General features: G+C 38.9%; 2 protein-coding genes across 10 annotated transcripts in view; one reads left to right on the plus strand and one right to left on the minus strand.

Moving 5' to 3' along the window:
- The window catches only part of LOC122057070 (protein ENHANCED DISEASE RESISTANCE 2-like), a 125,705-nt gene that overhangs the window by 97,849 nt on the left and 7,816 nt on the right, over positions 1-20,040 (minus strand). For all 8 annotated transcript variants that reach the window (XR_006133447.1, XR_006133443.1, XR_006133444.1 and 5 more), the window contains one exon: positions 19,254-19,307. Coding sequence is in view for 1 of the 8 variants with exons in the window: in XM_042619065.1 (XP_042474999.1) it covers positions 19,254-19,307 (54 nt within the window). In the remaining 7 variants the exon portion in view is untranslated. The remainder of the gene's footprint in view (positions 1-19,253; positions 19,308-20,040) is intronic.
- Positions 362-10,968, plus strand: LOC122057073 (ecotropic viral integration site 5 protein homolog). Of its 2 annotated transcripts, XM_042619067.1 has the most exons (12): positions 364-595; positions 1,372-1,441; positions 1,556-2,179; positions 2,259-2,441; positions 2,567-2,680; positions 8,228-8,286; positions 8,702-8,768; positions 8,913-8,964; positions 9,056-9,148; positions 9,327-9,410; positions 9,551-9,969; positions 10,879-10,968. In XM_042619067.1, the coding sequence occupies exons 1-12, from the start codon at positions 540-542 to the stop codon at positions 10,951-10,953; spliced, it is 1,896 nt and encodes a 631-aa protein (XP_042475001.1). In that variant the 5' UTR covers positions 364-539; the 3' UTR covers positions 10,954-10,968. The 2 variants fall into 2 exon arrangements, with proteins under 2 accessions (XP_042475002.1, XP_042475001.1); XM_042619068.1 differs by lacking the exon at positions 10,879-10,968 and having other exon boundaries at positions 362-595; positions 9,541-9,718.

A 20,040-nucleotide genomic window follows, 5' to 3' on the forward strand; every position in this document is an offset into this window, starting at 1 on the left:
AAAAAAAAAAAAAAAAAAAAAAACAAGTTCAAATCATGTGTTGCGTCCAGACTCCAGCCCAAAAGAACTCCATTATAAAACCATTGACTACAATCCGTTACATGTTATACCCAAAAAAAAAAAAAACAATATATCTAGTCAATGGTGAAAGATTCTAATCTGACATAAAAAACATGCGATCCATAGATTTAGATATAGTCTCGGGGTGTACGAGAGAGACAGCTCGCCCTAGTCCTTACTTTGGGATCCGTGCTAAAGGTGCTATGATATCAAATCATGTAATCCATCATGTGGCGTGTGACGATAAACTCGCCAGTGCATGTGCCTCTGTGTGGATTACTACCAGGGAATACCAACGTTTAAACGTGCAAAAGGCGAGGAAGGAAGCGCGAGCGAGCGAGTGAAGTGAGGACTGAGGAGTTCGGAACTTGGGGGGAGCAAATACAGTTGCAGAAAATCAAGGAGTACAAGATCTTCTGATCTTCCGACGAACTGAAAACTCGCACTGCAGATCAAATCGATCGATCCATTCACCGAAGATGAAGGAGACGTCTACGAAGAACTTCAATCCTCTAATCACTTTCGAGCACAAGAGGTAATCTCAAAATCTCAAACCCTCCATCTCTCTCTCTTTCTCAGCGTCTACGTGACTACACGCGTCCTTGAATCCCGAAATCTTCGCAATTTTGTGTCGAGAAGGAAAGATATTGTTATTTTTCCCCTTCCATCGCTTCCCGTTCGATGGAGATAAATCATGTTGGAGTAGTGTAAATGGACGTAATGTGATCCGTGATTCTTGCTCTCTTATCGATCCCGTCGGTCGTTTTACTGCTGTTGACATTTCATCTCTTTGCGTCACGATGAAAGCAGTGTTTGATAGATACGCGGATTTTTTTGTGTCTTTCTTGAAAATTTGGTTTGTTGAGAAGAAATGAATGCGGTATTAGTCAGCGGAGGAAGTTTATTACTGTTTTTCCTTTGAGCTTGCTTTTGAATTTCACTCGATTCGCCGAGGATTCAGGTTTTAGGATTTTATTTGTGTCTAGTCGGTCATAATTTGGACTTTTAATCCGAAACGGTGTCTGATTTTTTATAATTGAGTTTGCTCGAGCCAATGCCGAGCGCTATGGGCGGTGGGATTGTAGTTTTGAGTCGAAGATGTTGTTGTCCCAAGTGAGTAAGCGTCATTTGGACGAAGAGTCCAGGTAATTTGTTTCAGCGATCTCATGTTCGTTATTATATTCTTTCCTAGTTTGTAATTATATGTATGATCATGTCCTGAGCAAAATGTCTTTTTCAGTTTGTGGTTTATATGGGTTTGTTTGAAATGTCTCCGGATTTTCGATATTGAATAGGCATTGGTGTAAACAGGGACGCCTATGGATTTGCAGTCAGACCTCAGCACTTGCAGAGATATCGAGAATATGCTAATATCTACAAGGTACTAGCTATTTTGATTTCCTCAGCGTATTATTCTGACCAATATATTGGAACAAAACTAAACAAGTTGCTTGCCCTGTTTCATTTGATTCTGCTTGCACTTAAATACTTCTAGGTGGAGGAAGAGGAGAGGTCAGATAGATGGGAAGATTTCCTAGAGAGGCAAGCAGAGTCTGCTCAACCGCCTTTAAATGGCATATCTGAGGAGGGAGGCAATGCATTATCACTTACTGAAGCAACTTTGCAGGAAGCAGATACTGTTGTGGAGAATGTGGAAGAAATTGATTCCAGTGGCAAAATATCTGCTGCTGAGAATTCGGTTGAAAATGTCCCAGAAAAAGAGGCTTTTGCCAAAAAGGAGACGAAAACCCACAAGGTTCAAATTTGGGCACAGATTAGAACATCCCTTATTTCCATTGAAGATATGATGAGTTTCCGTGTTAAGAAGAGGAAAAATCTACCGAAGGAAGAGCAAGGAGTGGGAAAAAAAAATCATCTTTCAGCAATTGAAGAGGCAAGACCCTCAAAAGGGACATCGGAAGAGGACTCTGAGGATGAGTTTTATGATGATGAGTTCTATGATGTGGAAAGATTAGATCCAGTTCAAGACACCTCCTCAGTTGACAATGTGAACCCAAGTAGTGGTGATGATACAGTGTCTCCGGAACCTTTCTTTCCTTGGAAAGAAGAGCTAGAAAGTTTAGTTCGTGGAGGAGTGCCAATGGCACTCAGAGGAGAGGTAAATTTTAAAACTCCTACTTTTTGACTCTCTTGAAGATGGAAGTATTTATCTATATAAACCTTGTTTGTAATTACAGCTATGGCAAGCTTTTGTGGGTGTGAAGGCACGACGAGTGGATGGATACTACCAAGATATGCTGGCTACAGAAGTCAATGCTCAACCTAACAAGGACTTTGTTAGTGCTTCCAATAGCACTAGTAAAGGATCAAATACAGGCCATTGTTGTGCTAATGAAAAATGGAAAGGGCAGATTGAGAAGGTCATTAGATGCATGGGTTTTGAACTTCAAAGTTCAATCTTGTCAATTTGTAGGTGCAACCTTGGTTTACATGGTAATACCATCCAAGTTTCCCGTCAATCTGATGTGTAAGTTTGTCTTAGCAGGATTTGCCGCGGACTTTCCCTGGTCATCCTGCTTTGGATGAGGATGGCAGAAATGCTTTGAGGCGTCTACTTACTGCATATGCTCGACATAACCCCTCTGTTGGCTACTGTCAGGTATATGGGTTTGAAAAAACTCTTAGGCTTTATTTCATGCTTGTAGTGCCTTAATTTAAAGATTCTGTTATCTATTAAGAAACTTTGAGGATGTTGATCCTATGGTCAGATGCATATGTTTAGAGAACCTAGTTACTTTAGATCGTACATCTGGAGCAATTTCAACATTGTCTCTTTCCTTTTCAATGACCAGACTAGCACAACTTGTAACTGAAGATTTCGAAACATAGAGTGATCTCAAGATGGGTAGTGTCATGTTGGTAACATTTTGCTATTAGCATCTAGCTAATGCTTTAGTTTCTAATTCAACCCCAAGTCAAATTTCAAAGGCTAGAAAAAACTTCATAATGCTAGTAAACGAACAAATTTCAAGGCACTTGCAGAACAAGGTTCAAGATTTATTTCAACCAAAACCGAAATTTTGGTTGAAATTTGCACAATTTCGACAAGAAGTTTCGGTGAAGGGTTTCAAGGCCCAAATAGGTCCCAAAACTTCTAGGAACCCCTATTTAAGGCTATCTAAATACAGTGGAGCTCTTAGATTTTAAGAAATACACCCAAAATGGTTGTTTGACTTTGGAGCCTAGTTCGGGTACTGTAGTGTTGTGCTGTATACATTCTCTAATATGTCCTATTTCACACAAGTTTTAGCACTAGAACACATGTAATTCAATTAAAACAACTTGAATATGCATTAGGAATGAATAAACATAAAATTATAAAAATTTCATAAAGCATACCATAAAATTATAAAGATTTCACCCGTCCTAGAGTCCTAGTACCACATTGAGTCCGGACAAGATCAAATCCACTAGAATGTTGCTGTTGTTGCCGAATCAAGTTATCCTCCGATTGCATCACAAAAGTTGGCCATGTTATAGTGTGGCCGATGAAATGCTCGAAGTCCTCTGAGAGTGTTAGTCAAGCTCATAGCATCAAAGTCATGGACTCCATGCTATCATCCTCCTCCCCAGGTGGCAAAACCACTAGAATGTTGCTACTGCTGTCGAATCAAATTATCTTTCAACTGCATTACAAAAGTTGGCCATGTTATAGTATGACAAATGAAATGCTCGAAGTCCTCTGAGAGTGTTAGTCAAGCTTGTAGCATCAAAATCCATTGATCTCATACTATCCTCCTCCTTAGATGGTGGTATGAATCATCAACGCAGGCCTTTCGAGTAACTTGCACATGTCGGGGGGCATGTGCACCGTGGTTAACATCCTATGTGTCATAATGGAACTAACTCTCACCTGTAAAACATATTAGCTTAGTCTTAGGCTTCGGCTTGTCGTACCCTCGTGCATCCCTGGAAATCTATTACCCCCCTATCACCATCATTAGTGTGGCCACTAAAATGCGATCCATTGACATCCTCAACATCATCCCTACCAGCTTGAGACTCAAAAGGTTGGAGTGTTTGTAAATGAACACGGACCTCTCGAGACGTTATAAACTCATCGACATTAGTACCCAACAGACTAGCTATTTTGGGGTCAAGTCTATCCAGACCGACCCATGAGAAGTCACCTCGACCGCTCATCCACTCACATAGGGATCCTCCTCATCATCCAACTCCACCTAGAAAATGTTAGCAAGCTCGATTTGATCTTTATCACCCTCCATGCCATACGGATGTTATTGTGCTGCATCTTCAGTCTCATGTTATAATGCACGTACACCAATTGGTCTCTAGTGTTATAACTTATAACGCACATAAACAGTTGGTCTAACCGTGCGTGACCCAATCAATCCCGCATCTTGGAGTGAATGCATGAGAATGTACTCCAATTTTGTTTGAATTCGGAAGAGGAACATGTCTTGGAGAACACCTTTATTGCTATCCCTAAAGGTCTTTATCTATCTAATAATTGCATCCTTATGAATACTTAACAAACCACTAAGTCTCACCCCATTATTGCACCTCAACTTTGGATTTGCCTCCAACTTGGTCACCACATTTTCCACTGCATCTATTAGTGATTGATCCATCCTAGTTCTACACTTGTATTGGTACCTGGGTTGAGATAATATGCTGGAAATGACGATGTAAATTGAATGTAAATTTCCTCAACTACTTTAAATTAACTTGAGTACCTTGAAATAAAAATATAAAACTCACCAGCACTATGCATTGGATGCATCAAGAACTTCTTCTCCCACTGATCCTTAACAATCTTTAGGTACTCCCTCCCACTACGAGGTACGCTTTTATCACGCATTCCTTCATCATATCTATGGCCGCATTCTGGTGTGACAAGATAGGATTCTTCTGAGATTCGACCATCGTCAATACCTTTATCATGGGCTAAAGTATAAGAACGACCTTCTTCAGGTTCTGCCAAAACTGGATACTAGATATGGTCGCTTGTGCTGCCCTACCCTATGGCAAACCCAAATCCCTCCAACTAAACCAATCTTTGTCTTAAAGCTCTTCAATGTAGTGTAGTTGGTGACAAATCGGGTAATGCCAGGCCTCACCAAATCTCCATCGTACTTCTCCTTCAGTAGTTGGAAAGCATATCTATGGTAGTAGTCAAATGTGGTCACTTGTCTTGCCCACTTGAGCACACCCGCTACCATAGATCTCTTCCCCATGTCCTTTAGAATGAGGTCAATGCAGTGGGCTGCACATGGTGTCCATAAGAGGTGGTACCCACTATTGTGCATCAATACTCAACACCTTTCTTAAAATTACTCCTATTGTTTGTCACCACTTGTATGACGTTTTGTACCCCCACCTCTTGTACAACCTCTTTGGGCAACTCATAAATATTCTTTGCATTCTTCTTCCCCTTAGATGCATTCGTAGACTTCAGGAAGATAGTTCTATCACAATAGAGCATGTAGTTGATGATGGACTGTCTAGTGGGTCCAGTCCAACCATCACATATCACAGTCACTCCATAGCTCTCCAATGTCCCCTTCAATATATTAATATTTTCTTCCAAATCCTTTTGATGTAGCGAATAAACATTCATCAATTCATATGCAGTGGGCCCCTTCACTCTTGGACTAGCCTTCCCCACAATGTCAATCATGCCCTGATGGTATGGTCCCTCAATGGCATTAGTTGGGATGCTATGATGGAAGAAAAAAATTTGAAACGATATATCACCCACTTTACCTTTCCAATCAGACCAGACTTGCTTAAGCTTTCTCGGTCTAGTATCTTGTCCTAAGTATGATAGGATCCTACTGAAAGACCTCAATGGGATCATCATCTTCATCATCATCATCATCATCATCATCATCATCATCTGGTACTTGTGGTAGGACTGCCCTCACACTCTGTGTTCTCCTGAAAGGCATTTCCACTTGCCTCTGCTCTTCCCTGCCTTTGGTACAACCGCTCTAGAGCTAGAGGAACCAGCTCCTTTCCCCATCTCTGCAATTCAAACTCTCTCCACCTAATGTGTGACTTAGCACGCTGCCTTAGTTTGCCATATCTGTCTCCTGTTTGCCTCTGTTTCTACCTCAACAGGCATGTAATCACTATCACAATCTTTTAACTATTTCATAGTTTTTCCTTAGCTCTAAAAATATATATATATATATATATATATATTTAAATAATGATAACATAATTCATCCAAAAAATAATACGACAATACTTTCATAAATGTTAATTTTTAAACCAAAATAGAAAATGTTTACCCTATGTTTCTGATTTTTCTATACTTCTCAAAATCCAGAAATTAAAATAATTATTTTTTGGACCAGAAAAATCCCGACTTCATGAGGCCGTAGATTGGCCAACAATGTCTAAAATATATAGAAAAACTAAGCTCTAAACACTTAGTAGTTACCTTATATTTTTCAAAAATTTGTTGCAAGAAAAAAAAAAATCTCTGAAAATTTAAAAAGAATTTAAGAACAAAAAATAAATTCTGGCTCCGTAGAGTCATAGATCGGGCTATGGCCTGTAATATATAAAAAATTGAATGGCAACCACCCAAGTATTGATCCTTTTTTGTTTTGCTAAAATTAGTTTTGGGGAAAAGTGATATGCCTCCGACTGTGGATCTTGCACAAATCTTCCAGCGATCACTTCCGCTGCGTTCCTCTACTGCCCAAGGACTTGTTCCAACCTTGTACGGCAGTGATTTGGCTAAGATCTCAAAAAGGCAAAAACCCCTTCTGTGGTGAAACTTGTAGAAGTGAACGAAATGGGTTGAAATTTTGTCCCATTTAGCTCGAAACAGTGTCTTTTTATATCGAAATTTCTGTCAAAACCTTGACAGTTTTCAGTATCATAGGCTGTTTTGTTTTGACAGCATGCGAAACCGAAGTATTTCGCAAAGTTTTGCAAAATATCAACAAAATCTTGAACCATGACTCGAAATCTGATGAAACGAATGAAATGGTTCGATTTTAATTCCATACCTTGCTTTTACAATAAAAGCAAAGTAACATCTTGCCAAAAATGTCAACGAAATATATGACCTTAATTTTGGCAAATACCTCGGTTGAAGCTTGGACATTCTTTAGTATCGCATGACAATTTTGACACGTCTTGAAACTGAAAGATTTCACGAGATTTTGCGGAATCTCAGTGTTCTCGAAATATAAAGTCACTTAATCATGCCCACTGGCAACAGTAGCCAAGTGGCTATTGCATCAATTCCGTGAAAGTTAAGGATTTTTTAGGGCTTACTTTTGCATCTGGGGCTCACAAATGGTGTCACTTGACCGATGAGTGGTGGAATCTATTGCCATAATCACCCTGGAATGCTGGAGGAAATACTTACGTCTGCTTCTAATTAATCCTTGATGATGGACACTGTAAACCCGATCTTTCTAATGTAAAATACCAGAACTTGGCAACCTAGAAATGTGTTCAGAATGATGGTTAGACGGTATTACTGTGCTATCAATGCGTTAAGAAGATTTTGCAAAATAGTGAAATACGGTGAAACCAAAGTTAGACTACTTGGATAATGCCTTTTAAAGGAACATAGATTTGGCATCTTTTTGAGGCGCTTGTGTGTATTTGAACAATTGTTGTTAATGTTGATGATGGATTGGAATACAATACCATATGATGTTGGAGCTGCAAATCTGATCAACTGTTGGAGTAATGTCTAGCGAGGGACCAAAAGCAGAATCAAGGGCAAGGAAGTGTCCAAAGCGGGGTGGAGTTATTGCAGTGCTGAACTAGGAAAAAAAAAATTGGAGAGCTATGTTTCTGGTTCTGGGGATTATTGGAACTGAAGGTAATCAGTATATTTCTTGACTGCGGAAGGATTATAACAGTCTAACGTCTTCATGCATAAAGAACAACAACAACAACTAAGCCTTTTCCCAACTGAATGGGGTCTTGTTCTTCATGCCTAAAGAAGAAGAACCAAATTATTTTTGTATTCCTCAGCATATAGGAAAATCACAAAAGTTTATCTTAAAACTTTTATGTTTCTTATTACTTTTTTACACTTGGGCTATATTTGATATTGCTACCTCTAGTTTATTTTTCCAGTTCATGGAAGCAATTGTCCATATGTGATATTGATTAATGCACATGTTTGTTGGATTCTATGCAAATGCAGGCGATGAATTTCTTTGCTGGCCTGTTGCTACTTCTTATGCCCGAGGAAAATGCCTTTTGGTAGGCTTTCTAAAGATCATTTATCCTTATCAATTTTTCAATAGGTATCTCCATCACAGTCAAGTCCTCGCTTAAGTGATGCCTTGGAGTCCAGACACCTTGGTCCCCTTGGTTGCCTTGTTGGTGTTTCCTTGTGTCCATGCCCCCTCCAATGCCTTGGGTTGCCTAGATGCCATGACAACTATGATCTCCATTGAATTGCTATATGCAAGATTGGTTAGAGACTGCGGGATCATTAAAGTAAAATTGTTATAACAATTATTATTATTAATTGAGTTATTTTTTGAGAATAAATTCATGTGGTTTCTCAACATGGTGTATCTGCAAGTGTGGTGACATTGTATTTGTCTTAATAATAAGTGGAGTATGTTGACTGTTAATTTTATGGATGTTAAGTTTATGTAAAATCTTTCAGGGCTCTTGTGGGTATAATCGATGATTACTTTGATGGCTATTACTCAGAGGAAATGATTGAATCTCAGGTAGCACCTGTTTTGCTGCTTTTAATCGACTAGAGTTGTCTGGTAAAATTTTTTTCGTACATTGGGAATTAGTGAACAACTATCACTAAATGGATGCATATGTTAGCCATTTTAAAGATTATTGAGGTTGTACTGTTTCTTCAGGTGGACCAACTTGTTTTTGAGGACCTAGTGCGCGAGAAGTTTCCCAAATTGGGTTTGTATTGTCATTGTCATCCGTTTCCAATATTCCCACCTATATGCAGCAGGTTGAGTGGTTTCTTACTCCATATATGCTTCTGGTGCAGTTAATCATCTTGATTACCTGGGAGTGCAGGTGGCATGGGTTACTGGACCCTGGTTCCTTTCCATTTTTGTAAATATGCTTCCTTGGGAAAGTGGTCAGGTTCTAAATTTTGTTTAATATATGCAATTTCTTTTAAAAGTTCCTGATAACTCTTCTGTAATGGGCCTTTGTTATTTGTCTTCCCTTTCACTTAATAAATTGTTGATATGGACTTATGGTAGAGTGTTTGCTACAAGGCATTGCTACCTTCTGATGGGTTTCTTTGACTGCAGTTCTTCGAGTCTGGGATGTGCTTTTGTTTGAAGGAAATCGTGTTATGCTCTTTCGGACAACTCTTGCTCTGATGGAGTTATATGGTACTGGGCAAATCAAACCTTGGTTTTGTGATTGATATACTTTGTTTTAGGGAAAAAAATTAACAGAATTTCACTACTGCCACTACTGCCTGTAGGTTTTGTTGTAATTTTCAAACTTAAATTCAATCAGTTTCTTGTAGGTCCTGCATTGGTTACAACTAAGGATGCTGGAGATGCTGTTACTTTGTTGCAGTCCCTAGCTGGCTCAACGTTTGACAGTAGCCAACTTGTTTTGACGGCTAGCATGGGTTACCAAACCATAAATGAAGCTCGATTGCAAGAGTTGAGAGAAAAACATCGACCCTCTATAATAGCTGCGATGGAGGAAAGGTCCAAAGGGATTCGTGTCGGGAGAGATTCCCGGGGTCTTGCATCCAAACTATACAGCTTCAAGCATGATCCTGGGTCATTGATAAAAGAAACAAATGCGGCAGAAAGGTTTGGTGATCTACAGACAAATGGGGATATATGTCCTCTTGAATCAGGGTCGGTTAATTTGGATGAAATGATTAGCAGTTTAACAGGGGATGCAGATTCTCTTCCTGATCTTCAAGAACAGGTGCTTACTTTGTTTTAATTACTTACAGATATTCATTTTGTCCTCCTTCCTAGTATAATAATGGTTTGTATGCATCTTAAATCTCTTGAAGTCCACTTGTTGCTGCTATATGTAGAGTTGTATATATATCTATCTATCTTTGTTTCAATGCTTTTACTATGTTGGCATACTTATGATACCCCCCGGGGGGGGGGGGGGAGAATAAGAAGAAAAAAAGGAAGAAAGAGGATGTATAAAGGCTTCTTGAGTAGTTAATTTTGACAGCCTGCTATCCTTTACGTGGTAGTGGACCACTAAAAAGCTTTAAGCGACTCTGCCCACTACCTATAAAAAGAAAGACTACATAGGGACTCAGCCCTGGCCTGGTTCAAATACCTTTCTTTTTCACTTTATCCTACCCTGCTCACTGCCCCTCAGGCTTAAGAAAAAACATTTTCGTTATCACCACTTACGTATATTGATATGGCTTACTTCTTATCTAATGTCATTGCTTTCCTTCATCTCTCTCAGGTAGACTGGTCCTCGACTCCTATCTGAAGTTTACGTTTCAACTTGTCCCAAAAGGTTTTCAATGACTAGGTGTTAACTTGATAGTGAGACTAGATCTTATATTACCAGGCAGTTAAACTGAATGAAATGTTGGAGTTGAGATGTTTTGACTGAGATACATAGTAGAATAATCCTTGCAGCATGGATGGTTCCTCAACATTGCGAACATAAGTTATTTATGTCGTGTGTTTGATAGTGGGATGTCCCATTTTTTTTCAGCTCATCTTTTTGGTTGGAAGATTACTATAAAGAAAGTAATTAATGTAGTTTTCATTGTATTAAGTATTAATTAGTATGATGTTTTAATCAATTTCTTTTAGAAGTTTCACTCTTGTTTTAATCATGATACAACTATTGCAGGTAGTGTGGTTAAAGGTTGAATTATGCAGATTGCTTGAGGAGAAGAGATCCGCTATCCTCAGGTTGGTATTTTGATTTGGTTGGATAATTATTCTAATAATGCTATCTCTTTTAAGATGGCACCCATCATTTGATTAAAAATAAATATAAGCACTTTTTTTTCTCCTTTTTCTTAAGGATTGTGAAATCTTGCTTTGAAATCTTTCCCAGTAAGAATATAAAAGAAAACAAAACAGAGAAAACAGAGCCCAAAGCCACAACCAACATAGCCCATCCACATTTCTGTTAGGGTGCAATCGAACGTGTAGGGCTCGTCCACAGACCCCCCTCCACCTCCTGGGGGTGTGGACGGCATCAACACCACCTCCAGCCTAGGGCTCCTTTCTGTTTCTCCCTCGAACCTCCCCATCCCCTTGAAGCCCTACCCAAGGGTCAACTATGCTTCTATCACACCTTATTATCCCCTTAAGGCCCTACTGTAGTCTTGTGGAATTAAATAACTGTCCTCTTTTTGCTCTGCCTTGTCTGTTTTTGGAGCACAACCTCCATTCCCTCTCCTTGGTTTTTATCCACTTTGCTCATGACTATTTTTATCATTATCGGGTTGATTGGATGAACTTGTCTTTGGATCTGATTGAGGGTCCATCTACACTTGATTCTTGACTTCACCTCTAGTATTCCGAGAGAAATAAATGAATACCTGTGGTTTCGTATGAAATGAATCCTATATTCTGCTGCTTCAGCAATACTAACCTAGGATTCATAGTTGTCACAGCACCAAGGCGAACCAAAGGCGGTGGAGGGTTGTATAAGCGCTTAGACGAAAAAGGCGTGTATAAGCGCTTAGATGAAAAAGGCGCCTGCCTTAAGCCGAACAAGGCGACCAAATGTTATTTTTTATTTTTCCTATTTTCTAATATTATTTAGTAAGCTATATATACCTTTGATCATAAAAAATCAACATTAAGCCACATCAAGTCATTAAAAATTAACATTTAGCCACATCAAAGCATAAAAAATCAAGTCACATTAAGTTATAAATAATCAACATTTTGAGAAATGCTCTTATTCTATGATAAGTTTCACTGGTCAAATGATTTTATTTTTACATGAGACTTTTTATATTAGGTATAACATAAAACCAGCTTTCCAACTAGTCTAAGATTACTTAAACCTGAGTTGTAATACCGGACTTTGGTTTTTATCAATGCTTTAACATGATAGGATTTATAAAATTTTCATAATTGAGAAAAACCCTAGCATTTAAAAATTGAAAATCACCCATTTAACCAAAATCCAGTTTTTGTTCTTGGATTGGGGGGTTAAGTTCTTGTCCTTTTAGAATTTGATTTTTAAACTATTTTTATTGGATTCAAATAAGGGGTATTTGCTTCTTTATGAATATATCTTAAGTAAACATTTACTTAAATGATATTTGACATAAATAAGTGTCAAAACACAAGGCGACATGCAGTACAACAAGGCGACTATCACTTGGGCCCAGGCAAACCGCCTGGATGCCAAGTTGTCGCCTTGGTGACGCCTAGGCGATGCCTTGACAACTATGCTAGGATTTTCCCATTCCTTTGATTTCACCTGTTAATATTCTTATATTCTTCCTTCAATCCTGCCTCATTGGTCAGTTCTTTAATTCAGTTTATAAAATAATGAATCTCCCATGATAGTTGAACATTATTAAATTAAAGCATTGAAAGAAAATAAAATATTGCTAGCAAAGGATTGCCTGCCACCTATTGGTACTCTTCTTAGCTGTCTGCTCTGTGCCCACCTTTGATTTCACCACTGATCTTCAGTGCACTATTCTATCTGTAATACAAGAGGGCCCTTTCTAGCTTCTTGCACGATCATTGTTCAACCCTACTGATGCAGAGCGCTTTGACCGCCTGCAGGTGATGGGCCCACTAATAGAGAAACAGTCGGCATAAATTGGGAGTGTCAATATTTTGTGGGGCTGAGATGAAATTCTATAATTTGCAAATGATATGGAAACAGATGAAAGCAAAACTTACTGGAAGGAGTAGTAAAACAATTGAAAATAGCTGCATCTGTATTCATAGCTTTAAGTTTAGTCAAACTAAGCAAACTGAACTGATTGACTGGATTGATTAGGTGCTGGAACTGTTGTTGCTACCATAATAGTAACTGCAAGAAGGTGGTCTGGCGATCACACTGTTGGAAGAGAACCATTCTCTTAACCCATTAAAAACCATAGCCATGTTTTTGGTCCTAATTCTAATCTAAATCAAAATATGATCCAAAGGTTTAAACTTTAAATTGTTAAATTAAAAAAATAAAAAGATGATGAAAGTTAGTCCTACTCTGACTTAAATTCATAGTCATACACATGGTTGTCATGGCGACCCAAGGTGGTGGCCAGGTGTCCTGTCCATAGTTGTCACGGCGCCAAGGCGGTGGAGGGTTGTCTAAGCGCTTAGGCGAGAAGGCGCCCGCCTTAAGGCGAACAAGTGTTATTTTTTATTTTTTCAATTTTCTAACATTATTTAGTAAGTTATATATACCTTGTATCATAAAAAAATCAAGATTAAGCCACATCAAGTCATTAAAAATCAACATTTAGCTACATCAAATCATAAAAAGTAAACATTAAGTCATATTAAGTTATAAAAAATCAACATTTAGAAAAATGCTCTAATTCTATAATAAGTTTGACTGGTCAAATGATTTTATTTTTACATGAGACTTTTTGTATTAGTTATAATATAAAACCAGCTTTCTAATAAGTCTAAGATTACTTAAATCTGAGTTGCAATGACAAAGTAATGCTTCAGTCAAACTTATTTTTAAGTGCGCGAATACTGTTAAAATCGCTTGAATGAAAATAATTTTATGAATATCAAAACAAAATATTTTTTTACCGGACTTTTGGTTTTTAGCAATGTTTTAACATGATAGAATTTATAAAATTTTCATAATTGAGAAAAACCCTAGCATTTAAAAGTTGAAAATCGTCCCTATAACCAAAATCCAGTTTTTGTTCTTGGACTAGGGGGTTGACTTTTTATCCTTTTGGAATTTGATTTTTAAACTATTTTTATTGGATTCAAATAGGGGGTATTTGCTTATTTATGAATAATATCTTAATTAAATGAAATAACAAATATTAAAAATATTTACTTAAATGATATTTGGCATAAACAAGTGCCGAAATAGAAGGCAACATGTAGTGCAACAAGGCGGCTGTCGCCTAGGCCCCAGGCAAACCGCCTGGACGCCTAGGCGACGCCTTGACAACTATGGTCTTGTCACGTAGGTGACATAGGCTGCTAGGCATGCATACTATGCAGAACGATTGTCGCAGGAGTCACCAGAAGCAAAGAAGGGTTTGGGTTGCTCACAGAGTCGCAGTCCACAGTCTGCAATTCGAACCTCTTCAGCTCTGCTCTTCTCCCCTTCTTTTCTTTCTCTTCCCTTGTTTTGCTTTGTGCTATTTTTTTTTCTGATAAACATGTATGATCCCATGCGTGATAAGTGTACATAAACTATAAACTATGTAAACAATCAAAAAGTCAGAAAGGACATCAATTTTGTATAACACAAGAAATAGGAACACTATACACAAAGGCATCCTGATGCAGATATGGCTGCCATTTCTTGGTTGGACCAGCATGACCGGCTTTGGAAGCCAAGAGCCAAGAAGAACCGGTCCAGCCCAGGGTTTTGGTCCAACAAGGGTTGGAAATAAAATTAGTAGTTTACCTAGTATTTTATTTCATACTTTTAGTTTCCAGACTTGAACGTAGGAGTATGATTTATTTCCTTGATTTGGTTTCCTTTTTATAGTGGTTTCCTAATTTAGGCTAGTTTCCATTCCAGTTAAGTTTCTAATTTCATGTTCCTATTTTCTATATATTGGTTGTAATCGACTGAAGATTTAGAGAGCAATTTGATTATTGAATGAATGTTTGAGTGTGATCCTCCTTTTCCCATCTCTACTCTAATTTCCCCTCCCTTCCCTAAGGGTTCTTTATCAACTTGGTATCAGAGCCGAAGGATCCTATTCCTTCCCCATCTTTCTTCTTCCCTTCCCATTCTCTGTGTCTGATTCCACCGACACTGAGAACACAGGAAAAAAAAAGAAGAGGAAAGCGACAAAGATCGTCGTCCCTGGGTTCTGCCAGTAGCAACGAAAAAAAAAAGACGAAGAAAACAATCAGAATCCGGAAGAAGAAAAGAAGAGAAGTAGGGAAGAAAAGTATAAAAGACGAAGAAGAGAAGAAGCAGAAAGCGATAGCAGAAAAGAAAAAAAAAAAAAAAAAAACCCTCCCTGCCCTACCGCTTCCTCTTTCTTTGTCCGACAGCCAAAAAAAAAAAAAGTCGACGAAGAAGGGGAAGGAAAGTCGAGAAGACAGAGAGATAGAAGCAAGAAGAAAAGAAGAAGAAGAAGTAGAAGCAGAGAGAGAAGACGAAGAGAAATACCTGGTTCCCAGTTTCTCGCCTCCCGCTGCACGTCGATCTTCGTCGTTGCGAAGCCCCCGCAGCTGATTGAAGTCACCGCCGCTGATCACAACCCCATGTAAGTCACGATCCATTGTTGGAGTCGGCGATCGCTGGTTTCCGCCTCTACTTGCCGTAGCCAACACCATTTCAGTCGGCCACCTCACCGGATCTCAGTCGATCACCTGGATTCTCTCTTTCTCCTTCCTCCTCACTGCCCCTTCAGTCGGCCACAGTAACCTTTGTTTTTCTACCATATGAATTTTTTTTTTTCTTCCCTTAATTCTTCTGATTTTCTGGAATTACCCCTCTTTTATCTATTAATTCCTTCTACCCCTCATTTTTTTTTCTTATTTACAATTAGACCCCTGCCCATATGTGATACACCCTTTTGTTGTTTACTTGAATCTCAAGTAATTACAATTCTGCCCTTCCCAAAAAAAAAAAAGAATTATTTCCTATTCTACCATATATTCTTGAGTGCTATTTTGTTAATCATCGCCATGGTAGCCAATAGTGAAGTTGTTCAGCAACTGAATTCCTATAAAGGAGAAACTGATACAAAATTTGATGCTCTCACTAACATGGTCACGTCCCTAAAAACAATGGTGGAATCTATGCAAGTTTCTATTGATCGTTTGGTGGCAGCAGATAAAGGAAAGAGTCCCATTCAGTCTGGGGATTCTTCCAACACCACTCCACAGGATCTGCCAGTAACACCACCACCACCACCACATCATACACCACCACCACCACCTCCACCACCATATGGGACTGGTAGACATGATGATGGAGCAGAAAGAGCAGCAAAACTGGATGTCCATGATTTTTATGGAGACAATAATCCAGAATTGTACCTTGACTGGATTCACAGTTTAGATACATTCTTCAGATGGTACGGGTTGACTGAGGCTCGAAAGATCCTATTTGCAGAGGCCAAACTGAAAGGCACGGCTCGAGTCTGGTGGATCAAGCAACAACAACAGAACCGAACCCGAGGCATTGGTTTGGTCACTACTTGGGCTGAAATGTATGAAGTCATGAATCGGCGATTCTTGCCTTCTGATTACAAGCAACGCATGCATCTCAGGTTTGCACAGTTGAAACAAGAGAATTTGACAGTTGAAGAGTATGTTGCTAGATTTTATTATTTGGCCACTCGTTCTGACTTTGAGTGGGATGAAGAAGTCTTAGTGGCCCAATTTCGCAATGGTTTGCACCCTCAACTTAGTGCTGCCCTTGCATCTAGTCGATTGCCTATCATGGAAGACGCCGTACAAGTAGCATATTAGGTTGAGGAAAGTCTGAAACGCCCATACAACCGGAGAAATTTTGCAGATACTTTTTCTCGAGGTACTAGTTCCGTTTGGCAACAGTCTCCTACCCAAGAGAGGTCATCTAGCAAGCCACAGGCAAGTGCTACATCTATGGCTTCACGACCTAGTCGGCCGTATTCTCCACCTCGACATGTTTCTGAAATGTCATCTTCACGGCCTACTCGCCCATATTCACCCCCTTGGCGTGGTTCAGATAAACCTTCTGATTCTTCAAAATTTACAGTTCGGTGCTACTCATGCCATGGATTTGGACATATCAGTGCCCAATGTCCCAGCCGTTTGGTTGCTTTTATTGATAAGGATTCTCCTATACCATATATTCCCGAAGAGCAACTTGGTTCTGACACAGTTGATTTAAGAGAAGAGCGTGCAACAGGTGAAGTCAATGACACTCTCAGTGACGATGACCAACATCCTTTTTATGTCATTCGTCATGTGTTGACCACTCAAAAGGCCACTGAAAATGAAGATTGGCGCCGCAGTAGTATTTTTCAGACTCGTGTGAAGTGCAATGATCAGTTGCTAACCTTGGTCATTGATGGAGGCAGTTGCACTAATGTTGTCTCTAAAGACGTTGTTCGTAAGCTGGGATTGAATACAGAACCACATCCTAATCCTTACAAGGTTGCTTGGGTGAACAACACTAATCTCAAAATCACAGATAAGTGCTTGGTCACATATTCTATTGGTGGATTTAAGGATACAGTCCAATGTGATGTCCTCCCTCTGAAGGTGTGCCATATCCTTCTTGGTCGACCTTGGTTGTTTGATAAGAAGGTACAGCATTGTGGCTATGCCAATACCTATGCCTTCAAGCATGCCAACAAGACTATGAAGTTTCATCTTGCCAAAGATCTCCCTGAAATTAAGCTCAAGAAGATGGTGGGATCATTCCTCATTCAGCGTATTCCTTCAGACGGTCTCCTCGGTCCTTTCCCTAACTCGACGGAGTCGAGTTCTTTTCAGAGGAGGAGAGTTGATGCAGATACGGCTGCCCTTTCTTGGTTGGACCAGCATGACCGACTTTGGAAGCCAAGAGCCAAGAAGAACCGGTCCAGCCCAGGGTTTTGGTCCAACAAGGGTTGGAAATAAAATTAGTAGTTTACCTAGTATTTTATTTCATGCTTTTAGTTTCCAGACTTGAACGTAGGAGTAGGATTTATTTCCTTACTTTGGTTTCCTTTTATAGTTGTTTCCTAGTTTAGGCTAGTTTCCATTCCAGTTACGTTTCTAATTTCATGTTCCTATTTTCCTATATATTAGTTGTAATCGATTGAAGTTTTAGAGAGCAATTTGATTATTGAATGAATGTGTGAGTGTGATCCTCCTTTTCCCCCTCTCTACTCTGATTTCCCCTCCCTTCCCTAAGGGTTCTCCATCACTTGTAATCGATTAAGAAAGACAGATTGAAGATTATATGAATTGAGTAAGTGTTTGAAAGCCTGCGGGCGAGTGTGCGATTCTCCTTCCCCCCTCCCCTTTTCTCAGTGCGATTTCTCCTCTCTCCTACAACTCTGAGACCCCTCTCAGCGATTTCTTCCCTACCCCTACCAGCCCTCCATCACTAATGGGCACAAAGTGTAGGGGCACAACAACACATATTACAAACCCTCGCACTTACCAAGGATCGAGCACCCGACCTCTTGGCTTTGACACCATGTTACAACAGCTAATCTCAAAAGCTCGAGCTGTTAAATAAGGGCTACATCATTAATGAGTAAGAGAGAGTGAAGAAAAGAAACCTCTAACTGTGGGGATAAGAGAGAGAGAGAGAGAGAGAGAGAGAGGGCTTAATAAAGAGACATATTACATCAAAATTTAAAAATAAAAAAAGAAAAGGCATAAGAAAAAAAAAAAAAAAGCCCAAGGCTCATAAAACCCATTCATAGGGCCAAAATAAAGTCTTCCTAGGCCCCACTGAACAATCTTAACTACATCTCTTTTAATCATCCCTCTTATTTCCCTAGAGATTTTCTAAATTTTTGTTATTTTATCATAGATCTGGATAAGATTCAAACTCAACCAGTAATTTTTGTTACCACCCTGCTGTCCTTATTTTTGTAAACTTCATTATTCTGGAAATTTCGATTTTTATTACTTCTTGCTCTCTGAATTATGTTCTCTTATTATATTACCCTATTAGCTCCCTATTATTCCTCACAGGTGGAAAGTCACTTTGCAAATGCGTCTTCTTGAGTCCTACTCTAAGAGCTTGAGAGTACAGGTTGACACCAAAAACAGTATATAATATTATGTCTAATGCAACCAACCATAAGAAAAGTAAATTTGGGGCCTGGTTTCAAACACCTGCTGGGATTACTTGAGTTTCAAATTGGATTAGTTTAATAGCCCAAGCCTCAGGCAATCTCATAATCAATGAAAATTTATTCGTAACAACTACTGAATGACAACCTATCTGTAACAGAAACGTTGATGATATAAACAAGGGATAACTGCATTTAAATAATCCCACAGTTTTACATGCAACGTTTTTTACTCACAAAGTAGTAAAAAATAGGAAAATTGATTGGTTATGGTATTGAGCAAAGAGAGATAACGTACCGTAATTCGATGGTATTTCTCTTTCTTGCTGTAGATAGATAAAACATAGACCATCTGTTTAGAAAAATGAAAAGGTAAAAAATTTAGGAAAATTGCATAATTTCAAAGTGAAAGAAACCAGTAGTAGCAGTAGTTGCAGCATATTAGGATGAGAAAAATAATAAAAGGAACACGGGGAACAGAAAATAAAAATGGCTCATTTATTGTACATCTAGACATCTTATGAACATTTTCATCACTAAGAATTGGGTTAGAAAAGTATAGCACAGTACAGGCAAAGCTAACAAAAAGGCAAGAACTCGGCTTAAAACAATAAAAGCAAATACTTAGAACATAGTTGTCAAGGCATCTAGGAGGCTGTATAGCAACAGTCCAGAAAATTACTTCTGTTGGTTTCTTTTTTTCTTTTTTCTTTTTTCTTTTTTTTTCGAACATATTTGGAGTAGAACTTGTATGTATTCTTCGATTTGTTTTTATGCTTTTACTAAACGAACCAGATGAAAAAAGCACTTTGCTTTCCATTTGAGAAACAGAAAAAAAAAAAAAAAAAAAAAAAAATCTTCTTAAAACCTCACTCACAACACTCGACTTCCACTCGAAAAAACCTTGCGCTACTGTCTCCCTCAAGCCCAGTGACCAGTGGAACCAAAGCCACCGAAGGGAACCACTGCTGAATGAAGCCACCACTGCTCAACTACAACCACCGGAAGGTCGCCTCTCTCGCTCTCTTGTCCCCTAATGGTCTGATTTTCTTTAACGGAAGCACCCCGCCGTTCACTGCTGATTA

The sequence above is a fragment of the Macadamia integrifolia genome, chromosome 12, assembly GCF_013358625.1.
Source record: "Macadamia integrifolia cultivar HAES 741 chromosome 12, SCU_Mint_v3, whole genome shotgun sequence".
NCBI lineage: Eukaryota > Viridiplantae > Streptophyta > Magnoliopsida > Proteales > Proteaceae > Macadamia > Macadamia integrifolia.